The following is a 12,648-nucleotide window of genomic DNA, read 5'->3' on the forward strand; positions in this document are numbered from 1 at the left end:
TAAAGAGGCAATGTCTAGGAAAGGTAGCAATTCACACTTTGGAGTTTAAGGTCTTAAATTTCACCAATGTTTGATGTCTGTCACAGTAGTGGGAAGGTTGGGCTATTCATGGAGCAGAGTACTGCCCTTGATGCGGCTTGTTTTGCACTGCTACCAGGGAATGCACCCAGTGAGGGTCCAATACTTTGGCAGTGCTGTCCATTACCACTGACTTGTCCCATTCCCCTTCAACCATCATGTGTTGGCCCTGACACTTCACTCCCCCCCCTCACCCCCCCCCCCCCCAACCACCACCACCACCATCACTCCAAAGTATTGTCTGGGGTGAGGGTTCGTTATTTGAGCTTAGTGGATCTTTGGTGAAAGTTTGTCCTGCATAAGACCCTCCTGCCAATGTAGGCCCGAGGCTACTGCAATGGGGTTATGGCTCCATCACCAAAGGCACACTATGGGACCTTTTGTAGAGTCTAGTGCACCTCAAATGTTCGGAATTAAGTCAAGGCTGTCGGCAATGAGTGATGTCTTCAGCAGTACAATGGTGAATTCCATTTGAAGAAAGGGAAGTTTTTTTCTTAATTTCCAAGAGGATGTGAGTGGGGTTCAGGTCTCCTTTTGTTACCCACCTCTAATTGCCCTTAAACTAAGTGGCCTGCCATGGTCATTTCAGAGGGAACTTAAGAATGAACCACAATCCTGTGGGTGTGGAGGTACATGTGGGCCAGACCAGGTGAGGACGACAGATTTCCTTCTTTAAAGACACTAGTCCTCCAAATAGGTTTTCTTTAAAAATGATATAATTTCATAGTGATCCTTACTGATATAATTTCATAGTGATCCTTACTGAGACCAGCTTCATGTTTCCAGAGTTATTCATTGCATTTTAAATTCCACAAGCTGTCTTTGCGGGATTTGAATCCACATTCCCAGGGCTTTCTACTGACTAGAGTGACATTATCAATGCACCATCACTTTCCAGTCCACCACCCAATGTCGTCTCCTTCAACTGGGGAAGCATAAGGCTTTATTTCTGTTCTCCACAGTCACTGTCCCTACGGCAGCCTTGGGAAGCAGGGGAGATGAAAGGAAAATCAGGATATCCCATAGAATTTGCAGATGCCAAGTCGAATCCTCTGCATGGTGGGAAGCAGTAAATCCTGGTTGAGGTAGTGGAGTGCACAGACTCTTGTGCTTGCTGTATGTATGGAATGTCCTTCTTCTCACCCTCGGAGAAGTACATTTTCTGTTATGAACCATTAATCAATTTTTAGAAAAAAATTATAAAATGCTTCTCTAATCCTCAAGAACCCAATTTGCTTTGCTGGGTCTGGACTTGCTCATTGAGTTGGAAACAGATTATTCTCATTTCATGAAATGGCAAACTTCCATCACACACCCAGATACCTGAGAGTCTAAGTCTTTTTGCTCTGTGCCCTTTCCATTACTGATCTAATAAGTTGGGGGCAGAGAATCTTAGCTCCTTTTCAGATTGAGCGGACTTTCCCAGGATTGTCCAATGGGTGTGGGAGAGCCTTGAAGACTAACCACCTCGCTATTACTCCATTTGTGTCAGGTGTGTACCACGATTTGCATCCCAAGCATTTTGTTAAGATGCAACTTGAACAAAAAAATGCACTAAGTTTTCTGTTTTAATCTCAAAGGAAATGAGAATAGTCAAATGTGTTCAAGAAAGATTGAAGAGAGGCATCGAGAGAGCTACTTCACAACTTTCGTAAGTAAAGCTTTATGTTTTAATCCTGCTGCTACATTTTAGAAAATTTACCTTGTGGATGCTTTGAGGATATATTTTCTGATGCCTTGGACAATGTGGGTATGCTTTGGGAAGTTGTGGGAAGATTTGTGAACAAACATTTCACAATAACTGATTTGAAGATTAATTCTATTGATTGTCAGTATGCTCAGCTAAGTAAATGTTTGGATAGGTGCATAGATAGGAAGGGTTTAGAGTGATATGAACCAAATGCAGGCAATTGGAACGAGCCAAGTGGGCACATAGTCAGCATGGACCAATTTGGGTTGAAGGGCCTGTTTCCATGCTGTATTAATCTATGACTCTATGATTGGTGTGTGCTGCAGAATAACACCATTAACGTGGGTTCTATCAATGTTGAGAGTGTGATGCTGGAAAAGCACAGCAGGTCAGGCAGCATCCGAGGAATGAATGACGTATCTACATTCTATCAATGTAGATCCCTTCTGGCTCATACCTTCCTACTTTGCCCCGTGATGATATAGCATTAATCATGACTAATAACCCATGGGAGCCAAGCATACTGTGTGAGGTGGGAGAAATGTATGAGTCAAGAACAAAGGATTTAGGACAGGAGTAGGCCATTTGGTTTGTTGAGTCAGCTCACTATTCAATATGGTTCCACTTTTCTGTCTGTATTCCTATGACCCTTCACTCCCTTGTCCATCAAAAAGCTAATAAACTCAACCTTGAATCAATTTAATGACCCAGCCTCCACTACCTTCTGGGAAAGAGAATTCCACATTCTAATGACTGAGAGAGACAAAAAACCTCATCCCTGCCTTTATAGGGAGGACCCTTATTCTGAAATGATCTTCCCTAGTTTTAGCCTCCCTCACAAGAAGAAACACCCTCTCAGTATCAGTATCTACAATCTTTCCTCATAAGATAAGCCCTTCATCAAATAAATGAGTTGAGTGAGCTTTTTCTGAACTACCTCTGAAGTTTTTTTAATACAGAGACCCAAAAGCATCTGTAGTACTTCAGATGTGATCTCATCAACACTTCTTTAACTGGCCTCTTTCCCTTTGCAAGCTCTCTACCTTCTCTTGATTATTTGCTTTCCTACTAACATGGTGTCATTGGCAAATTTCACCGCCTTAAATTTGGATCCCCTCAATCAAGTAATTGGTATAGGTTGTGAATAGTTCAGGCTACAGCACTAATCATGTGGCACACCAAATGTCTCAGCTAGCTAACCTTATACAGACCCTTGCTTGCTGTTAGTGAAATAAAATCCCTCACCCATGCTATTATATGACTTGTATACCATGTACTCTTGAGGTTGATTGGATGTGTCTCTATTTTCCCAAGACGTGCAAGGTTCATTCACGGTATTGAGCCTCAATTATACAACAGCAGATTTTGCCCAATTTCTTATCTCAGCTGTAGCTTTAGAGGGAGGAGTCAAATAGTGACCAGTTGTTTATTTTCACTATATTTGTTAGGCCTTGATTATCACTTGTATCTCCTAATAGTTGGCCCACACTTGACAATAGCAGAAGCTCAAGTGCTCTGTTTGTGTTTTGAATTCCACATTTGCACTTGCTCCCTGCACCCTCAGTAACTTTCGATTTGATAAGATCTGGAGAGATTCCTGATCAGGATGTGATGGAAATAAATTGGAGCCTCCAATATTGTTATTCATAGTTCCAAGCTACACCACACATGTAAAAGCAATTTGAACAGTGCACAGCAACAAACGCGCAGATAAAGTAATAAATGTGCCATTACAGTGTTAAGGAATCTACACTATTCTGCTTAGGATCAGACTTGGAGAATATGAGAATTAATACATGTTGTAGCTCCCTAATTCGTGCTCTGGAGGCTAGCTCTCACAGTGCTTTGGTTTTTCAAAGCACTCGGAGGGCTTCCAATTTCCAGATACAAAATATGATGGAAATTCATCAAAGACCAAATGCAAGAGACAAATCAAGCTGTAAGATTGGTTTAGGAAGACAAATAAAGACATACTCACAGTGGCTCAGTGGTTAGCACTACTGCCTCACACCACCAGGGACCCAATTTCGATTCCAGCCTCAGGCGACTGTCTGTGTGGAGCTTGCACATTTTCCCCGTGTCTGCGTGGGTTTCCTCTGTGTGCTCCAGTTTCCTCCCACAGTCCAAAGATGTGCAAGTTAAGTGAATTGGCCGTGCTAAATTGCCCGTAGTGTTCAGGGATGTGTAGGTTAGGTGTATTAGTCAGGGGTAAACATAGGGTAGGGGAATGGGTCTGGGTGGGATACTCTTTGGAGCATTGGTGTGGAATTGTTGGGCTGAAGGGCCTGTTTCCACACTGTAGGGATTCTTTGAGAATGGTCACCCATCCTCTGCAAATGCCTTTTCCTGTGTGATAATGCCCTGGTCAATTAACCCATTGAGGGTCAGTATCAGAAGGTTAAGTGGCTTCATGTAAGTCAATACTTTCAGGAGATTAGAAGATAGGGCAGGTGTAGACAAAGGGATGGTTTGAAAACTTCTGTGCTGACCTCTGGTGTATGACCTTATGTGATCCAGCAAATTCTCTGGTCTGGGAAAGGCCTGGACCTGAGGCAGTCTGTCCTGATGATGATTGACTGTCGGCTGCTTGGAATATTGGAGGTCCACAATTGGAAACATTCAACCGATGCATTAAGAGAGAGATATGAAATCAAGGAGAAATATTGCAGGAAGTCATTTCAATATAAGATCCTGGAGGTTGCTTCTTGCATCTTTGCATAGAAGGGATCAGGGAAAATCCTCTAAAGCCAATTCTTCAGGTGGCTTGGAATCCTGTTGGCTGGCTTTTAAAATGTAACTTTCTAGATGCCATTATTTAACGATGCTCCATCCCGTGCAGTAGAGTAAATAACACACATAATGCAATTCCTGTTTGGCATTCAGCATATGTGTCCTAATTAATTCCATTGGAACTGGGAGTGAATGAATGAGCACATGATTCAATTTAATTGACTGAAAATGCTACAAATTTGATAACGAGGAATTTGGAGAGATTAATTAGTTGACATTATTGGCCGAATTTTCTTTTCAGTGAGGATTGGTGGGTGTGGGGAGGGTTATGTATCTAAGATTGCTTAAGCTTGGCTCTGGTGCTGATGCTGTAATCACTGGAGTTGGTAGTGTTAGGAGTTGGTAGTATTAGTCAGTAATATTAGTGGTACAGAAATGTGGAGAATGTCAGCAAGGAAATTGTCTCACATGGTCCATGAGAAATGCCAAGCTTTCTCTTGCTTTGTCATCTACTTGCAATAGGGTGGACAAGGTACAGCCCAATAACTCCACACCATACGGAACTTGCCTGGACACCCGTGTGAAGCTGTTGTATAGACAAGACCCATGTATTTATCTAGACATCTCTATCTAGAGGTACATGAGAACTCTTATGCAACCTCAGGTATGCCGTTGGGCTATCTTGCAAAGAACCACGCTGCTCCAAACTAAGAAAAAGTCAAAGACAGAGGCAGAGAGAAAACAGGGCAATAATTAAAGCGCCATCACTTTACGATACATAACTCTCTCATTCCCATCAGAGGCCTAAGGTAAAGTCTGGCTTTGGCTTTTGAACCTTTATTAGATTTTGACTAAACATTTTGCCAACACTGGTATGAGGGCCCTGATAACTGATCATTGAGACAGAGTGAGTAAGGTGCAGAATGCAATGGTTATTCAATCTTGTGGACATGGCAGCTAATGGAATTCACCATAAGACCATAAGACATAGGAGCAGAAGTATTCAGCCTATTGAGTCTGCTCTGCCATTCAATGAGATGACAGCTGATCTGATAATCCTCAACTCCACTTTCTAGCCTTTCCCCATAACCCTTGATTCCCTTACTGATTAAAAATCTGTCTATCCCTGCCTTGATATGACCATTGATGATACGACCATGGTCCAAAGATGTGCAGGTTAGGTGCATTTGCCATCATTAATTGCTCACAGTGTCCTGCGATGTGTAGGTTAAGCAAATGACCCATGGGAAATGCAGGGTTACGGGGACAGGGTAGGGTGTGGGCCTGGGTAGGATAATCTTTGGCAGGTGAGTAAGGACCTGATGGGCCAAATGGCCTGCTTCCAAATTATGGGCTGTCTGATTCTGGATTCTATAACACAAAGGAGCAGAAGTAGGCCATTCAGTCTATCAGATCTGTTTCACCATTTACCACGTGAATGTTCAGCTTTGCCCCATGACAGAGCAATGCACCCAATGGAACATAAATCTCTTGTTCATTATTGATTGGAAATCTTTATTTCTTAGCTCCTTCCTTTTGATGAGCAAGGAAGTTGCACTGTACTGTGAATGAGCAAACCTTTATGAGCAAGGTGGAACATATGGTTTTTGCAACTGTTGACAGCAAGCATGACAAATAACAGTCAGCATTAATCAAATCCAAACTTCCCCTTCAGTCTGCAATAATGAGGCCTCAGATCAGTATTTTGCTTATGATCTTGAGTATTTTGTTTTGAGGGGGTGGGTGCATTAGTTTTGTATTTTTCAATGCTATAGATTTTTCCGCTAGGCAAGGCCTTGAGCACCCTCTATCTTGTGACATTTACAAAACTTAATGCGGAAAGGAAATATTTATTGGTTTTGTCTGGCCATTCCTCGCCATCTTGATTAGATGAGCAAAGCAATGTGTGAAATCAAGTTTCATCGCAAATGCTTCTAAGCACACAGTCCATTCCTATATTCGCTTACAGGGAAAGATTGAGTTTTGTACATTCCTTTGTCAAGTAAGCTTGTTAAATATGAACACCCTTTTCTTATTAAAACAGAAACAACAGAGCAGCTCAGCATGAACTGGAGCGGGATCTGTGTGACAAATGTGCAGCTTACTGGATTGATGATAAAGTGCACCAGTTGAAGAACACATCAGATGGTATCAGCTATTACTGTGGAATTGAACAAGTGAATGCCACGTAAGTGTCAACTTTAACCTAACATAGTTCTCATCTCAGTAAAAATTTAAATCTAAGGTTCAGACTTTCAAAGTCAATCATCAAAATAGTACGCCATGCACAAAGGGACTAGTTGTAACTCATTGTGCAGGAATAGCTGGGAGGAGAATTGCAGTTATAATATTAAAGCAATGGAAAAGCAACTCTGATGCTGAGGTAGAATAAAACACCACATTCGAGAAACTGCCTTTGGTGGGATTGATGGAAATAGAGTAGCTCATGATTTCACAGAGCAGTATAAGCCAGATAATAGTGAGTCTGGTTTCCACCTCCCTCCACTTTTGTTCCCAATGAATTTGAGGAAATGACAATCTGAAGTCCAACCAAGATATAAATTGAGATAATTGCAAAACAGATTGCTGACTTGCTAAAAAACACATTTGGGCAGAGTCGAGATCTAACCCCCCAACCTTCCCCATTGCTGGGAATAATACCTATTTCTTCAGAAATATCATTTTGAGACATTAGCATGTTGTAGGATTTTGATGGTATAGGTTTGGGAGAGCTTTACCCACCATCTGATTTGTACTGTACCAGGTCTACGAGTGCTTGATTTTGGTAGTGAAGTCTGTTTTTTTCATGTTAATGGGAAAATCAGAATAGAATAGCTCTGTGCCACAATGCCAGAGAGTACTCAGTACTCAGAGACTAGGCTGTGCCAAAGCTTCTAAGGGTGTCAGCGTCCCAACATGTGAATAGCACGTCTACTTTAGATGTGTTGACGGAAAACAGTGTAGTGTGGCAAGAGTCTCTGCTGTCCTGGAATGTTCTCGAGTAGAATTCTCCTCTTCTTTGGAAAGAGCCTTCCCATTCCTTTATGGTGTGCTAGCCAGATGGTAAAACTTCTGGTGAAGCAGAGACATTGGGGCTGTATTTCCCCTGGCATTCCCAGAAAGGTGACGGCAAATCGAGGCCACATCACCACATCACACAGCTCATTTCTCAACCTCCAGAGGGATAGCAATCTGGTGCTTTCTACCTGCGAGCGAGGGTCTCTTACAGGCTGTATTTCCCCTGGCATTCCCAGAAAGGTGACGGCAAATCGAGGCCGTGCCCAAAAACCAGCTGTCGTACTTTTCCTCGCTTACATTCATCGATTTGCAATGAACTCCTCTTCCTCAACCACATCACACAGCTCATTTCTCAACCTCCAGAGGGATAGCAATCTGGTGCTTTCTACCTGCGAGCGAGGGTCTCTTACAAGGGAATGTAGGTGGAAGGATGAAGTTAAACACCTAGACAACATGGAACAATGAGATGAAGTTTATGTAAACAATTCAAAATTGAACTAAAAGCATAGAATTACATGGAGCTACAAATATGAAAACAAAAAAGATTTATATTGGCTCATGTCCCTCTAAGAACCCATTAGTGCAGTTCAGGTCCCAGGATTCTTAGCAAAGTGATTGTACACAGGCTAAGTGTTAGGAATATTTGGCATCTGACCACATTTAAGTACTTAATCCATTACCTGTCCTCCTAAATCATGCCTTAGAATATTGGAGTATTTTCATTATGAATAGAAAATTGTCTTGCCTTTCAGTAAGGAGATCCTTCACCTGATAAATTACTCTCCAAACGTATACTCTGAGATGAGAATATTCCAGAAAGCCTGACTGTTTCAACTAATCACTTTTTTAAAAGGTACTTCTGTGTAACTGGTGCCAAGCTTTATTTGCCTGGGCGGTGACTCACCTGGGATTGGTGAAAATGCTATAGTTTTGTGTGCACGATCATTAACCCATTTCTAACATTTCCTGTAGAATGTTCTCTGCTCCTTTTTTTGAAATTTCCTTTGTATCATTCAACCTCCTGTCCACGCATGAACAAATTGTGACCATCAGGAATCACTGAAATGGCAAACAGTCCCCAGTCCCTCAAAAGGCCACTTTGAAATGCCTGACCTCATCATGAAAGAGGTCAGACAGGTTTGACATATTCTGGTCATGAGTCCATAACAAAATGTGGACAAAATAAAGTTGGGGAAGTAATTTCCTCTTAGAATGGATACAGCATCAGAGGAGAGCCTAATCAGCTCGTCATCTTTGTGACCGAATTCTGCAAGAACCACTTAACCATTCCCACTCACCTATCTTTTTCCTCTCTTTAGTTTATCATCTAATTCATTTATGAAAGCTTCAATTAAATCTGCCTTCACATTCTCAGATAATCTATTCCAGATCGTAATTTCTCACAACGTAAAAATGCACTTTCTCATGTCAACTCTAGTTCTTTTGCCATTTGCTTCAGAATAGTGTCCTTCCACCAATGGAAATGGATCATCCGAATCTATTCTTTTCTGAAAACTCACAGCTTTGAATGTTTCTTTCCAATTTCTTTCTCATCTTCTCTCAGAAAAAAATACCCAGCTTTTCTCATCTGTTATCATAACTGAAGTCCTGCATCCCTCAAATCATTCTTGAAAATTTTGGCTTCACCTCACAAATGCCTTCACATCCTGCCTAAAGTATGATATCCAGTACTCAACATAATATTCCAGCTAATGCCAAACCAGTGTTTTATAAAGATTCATCAGAACTTCCAAGATTTTCTTCTCTATTTTTCTACTGATAACCTCCAGGGCCCCAGGTGATTTATTAATATCTTTCCTATCTGATCCCCCCACCTCCAATGATTTATGCACTTTTATCTCCAGGTCCCTCTACTCCTGATCTTCTGTGGAATGGCATCCTTTAAAATATATTGCCTTTTCTCTTTCATCCTTCAAAATAAATCATTTTACACTTTCCTACATTAAATATCAGCTGCCGTGCTCTCAACTATTCCACCAACTTGTTTATGACCTCTTATGGTCTATTAGTAGCCTCTTCTCAGTGCACGATACTTTGAAGTTTTATATCATCCTCAGATTTTGAAATTGTGCCCTAGACACTCAAGTCTTGATCATTCATATGGATCAAGAAAAAAGTGATTCAAACACAAAAACCTGGGGAATCCCATTATACACTTGCCTCCAGTCTGAAAACAAATGTTCACCACTACTCTCTGTTTCCTTTCATTCCACCAACTTCATATCCATGCTGCTATTTCCTTTTTTATTTCATGAACGTTAACTTTTCAGAGAATCCTGGTCTGTCGCATTTTATCAAATGCCTTTTAGAAGTCCATGTACACCTGACATTACCTTCACAAAGTCTGAAACTTCACCAAAAAGCTCAAGCAAATTAGTTAAATGTAATTTGCACTTCACAAATGCTTGCTGGCCTCCCTAAATTATTCCACATCTGTCCAAGTGACTGTTACATTTTGTTCCAGATTATCATTTCTAAAATATTTTACACCATCAAAGTTAAACTCATTGGTCTTTGGTTACTGAGTTTATTCTTACACCCTTCTTATACAAGGGGTTGTAATGATTTGCTGGAGACTTTAGGGGGTGAGGTGAGAGGAGGGGGCATGAGTTGAGTTCCTTCAGGGAAAGAGTGAAGGACAATGGTTAAAATTAGCCATTTAAAACTGAATAAACCAAGGTGTTGCGTCTTTCCAAATTCTGTGTAGACTATATTGCAATTTTAAAGCAGTATAGAATCCATCCATTTTTGGTTAAATAGTTCCATGTGACTTACTGTTGCACTAACTTGCTGGTTCCTGTATGAGTGGAGATGATAGAGGGTTTCCAAAGGGAGTACAGACAGATGTTTTCCAGGAATTTGCCCTGGTGCTACACATTTTCTGTCTGAGTGAGGAAGAGGCTGGGAGTAAATTGAGCAATATTGTTCATCTGTGTGAGGAATCACGGCTGGATATGTCTTTCCGTTGACAATGGCTTCCAGTAAAAACGTACGAGATCATTTGTTGAAGGAAGGAGCCATTTACAAACATACACGGTTTTATTTATACAATGCACTAATTGTATAAGTCTCTAGTGATGCAAATGGATACAATTGTTTCTCTGTCACAAGCTCATCTTTCATTGCTGATTGTCAGTGTGACTACTTAATCATGTGGGCATGGGTTTCATTAGTTCTGCCAAAGGATGGTTTTGTTGAATGACTTCTGTTAGCAGAAAGTTCCATCGTGCAGTTAATATAAACTGATTGTAGCCGTCTTGGTAAGTTGCTTGTTTACTGCTTGTCAAATGACCTCGGCTTTGGTATTGGCCATGGAATATCTGTGGCCTTTGACTTCCCAGATGAAAGAACCAGCAAGCATGTGGTGTCATGTTTTTGAAGAGGAAAACCGCAGAGGGAATGCAATAACGTTGTACATATTTCCTGCCCTGAACATCATTTTCCAATCAAGAGCAGCTGGCCCTCTCTCCAAATACTTGGCAGTGAGATCTCGCATCACTATGTTGGTTAACTCGCTAGCCATTCCCCTCTCCTACTGACAGAGTAGTAGAGTGCATATTTTACCACAAAAAACTCTCAACGTTGTTGTGCTTCCAGTCTTTTCTGGTATATCTGTGCAAGAAAAAAATCAATCTGTTGCCTTTCTCCATCCTTGCAATCTGTAAATAAGATCTGGAGATGATCAGGACATAAAAAGTAAAGTCTTCCTTCTATTCATATACTTTGGCTTGGTGCATAAACAAACCATAAGCAGTGAAATCAAAAGCACAAGCAATGTCTTTCTGTGTTACACTGGAAGAGGTAAAGATGCTATTTGGACAAACACGCCTGCCTTGATCCTTTTGAATATTCTGAACTGTTGGCTGTGGGTGTTTGGAGGGAGACATTTTGTGAACATACATTTCCTTACCACAAAGCAAACAAATTTTCTGTCTCCCGCAGTGCCTGCTGACTCAAATGTTCCTAAGCAGAAACAGTTTTTAAGTGGTCCACTTTACTCAGGGCGTTCTGATCATTTGTAAAATACCAATTCCACTCTGTCATTTTCACTCAAATGCAAGTGAAAAAAAAATAGCAAAACTTGCTTACTGATTAATTGGACTTTATGAGAATGAATGTAACAGCTCATAATTCTGCACAGAATTTAGTAATGTCTGTTTTTCAACAAGGCTTTAAATGATCAACTCTGTATAAAAGGGCTTTTTCCTTCTGTTGATCTGTTCATGTATATTGAATTTTATTTTGTTAGCATCTCCACCCCTGATTCCTGGTTAAAGTATACAGAAGACAACATATTGCGTTCGCAGTGTGAACGGGCAGCTTCAGCAAGACTGCGAGATGAGCTTGAGAAACTCCTCGCTGCTACTTCAGAGGAATTGTGGAAACAGTTTAACAACGTCAACCTTGCATTTACACATCGCATCTTTGAAATTGGAGATGCTAAGAAAAAGTTACAGATGCATCTTTCAAAGGTAAGGGGTTATACCTGTACATGTATAGTGTTTGAGATACAAGCAACATTCAGAAAGATGCATTTGCTCACTCTCCCTAGAGCAGACAGTGTCTTCTTCCTGAGTTGTTGTAGATCTCATGGCAATGATGCTCCCATGGTGGTGTTAGGGAATTCCAGGGTTTTGACTAAGAGATTCCTAAAGGATGGCAATATATGTCCGAGCCAGGATACAACTTGAATGGGAATGAGGGGGTAATAGTATTTTCAATACAGTGCTGCCTTTGTCCTTCTTGATCACAAAGACCATGGGCTTGTGAAGGTACTCTTGTGTTAAACTTCTTGGGCTGCTTCAGTCCTTACTGTAGATGGTAGTTGTTGTAGTTATCATGCACATGTGGTGGGAAAATAGAAGGAAGTGGTGTTTTCAGGCAGAAAGACCAATCAACCAAATTCCTCTGTTCGAGATGGTGCTGAGCTTCTACAGTGATGTTGAGGTAACACCTATTCTGTCCAATGATGAGTTTTCTATTACACTGCACACTTGAGAGCTTTGATGTTTACAATTGGGCTTATCCGAACCCAATATATAAGCTAATATCTCTCACTTGGGTTATAAATCTCCACTATAGTGAGAAATGGCACACTGGATTGGACCACT

At 41.0% G+C, this 12,648-nt stretch overlaps 1 protein-coding gene and 1 long non-coding RNA gene across 7 annotated transcripts in view; one reads left to right on the forward strand and one right to left on the reverse strand.

Moving 5' to 3' along the window:
• The window catches only part of LOC122560853 (tektin-3-like), a 79,288-nt gene that overhangs the window by 21,266 nt on the left and 45,374 nt on the right, over positions 1–12,648 (forward strand). For all 6 annotated transcript variants that reach the window (XM_043712020.1, XM_043712022.1, XM_043712025.1 and 3 more), the window contains exons 4-6: positions 1,659–1,729; positions 6,543–6,686; positions 11,787–12,009. In XM_043712020.1, the coding sequence (XP_043567955.1) occupies positions 1,659–1,729; positions 6,543–6,686; positions 11,787–12,009 (438 nt within the window). The remainder of the gene's footprint in view (positions 1–1,658; positions 1,730–6,542; positions 6,687–11,786; positions 12,010–12,648) is intronic.
• Positions 7,875–12,648, reverse strand: part of LOC122560855 — a 33,980-nt gene continuing 29,206 nt past the window's right edge. The window contains exon 3 of the long non-coding RNA XR_006314833.1: positions 7,875–7,960. This is a non-coding gene — a long non-coding RNA (uncharacterized LOC122560855). The remainder of the gene's footprint in view (positions 7,961–12,648) is intronic.

Source organism: Chiloscyllium plagiosum, chromosome 21 (genome assembly GCF_004010195.1).
Source record: "Chiloscyllium plagiosum isolate BGI_BamShark_2017 chromosome 21, ASM401019v2, whole genome shotgun sequence".
NCBI lineage: Eukaryota > Metazoa > Chordata > Chondrichthyes > Orectolobiformes > Hemiscylliidae > Chiloscyllium > Chiloscyllium plagiosum.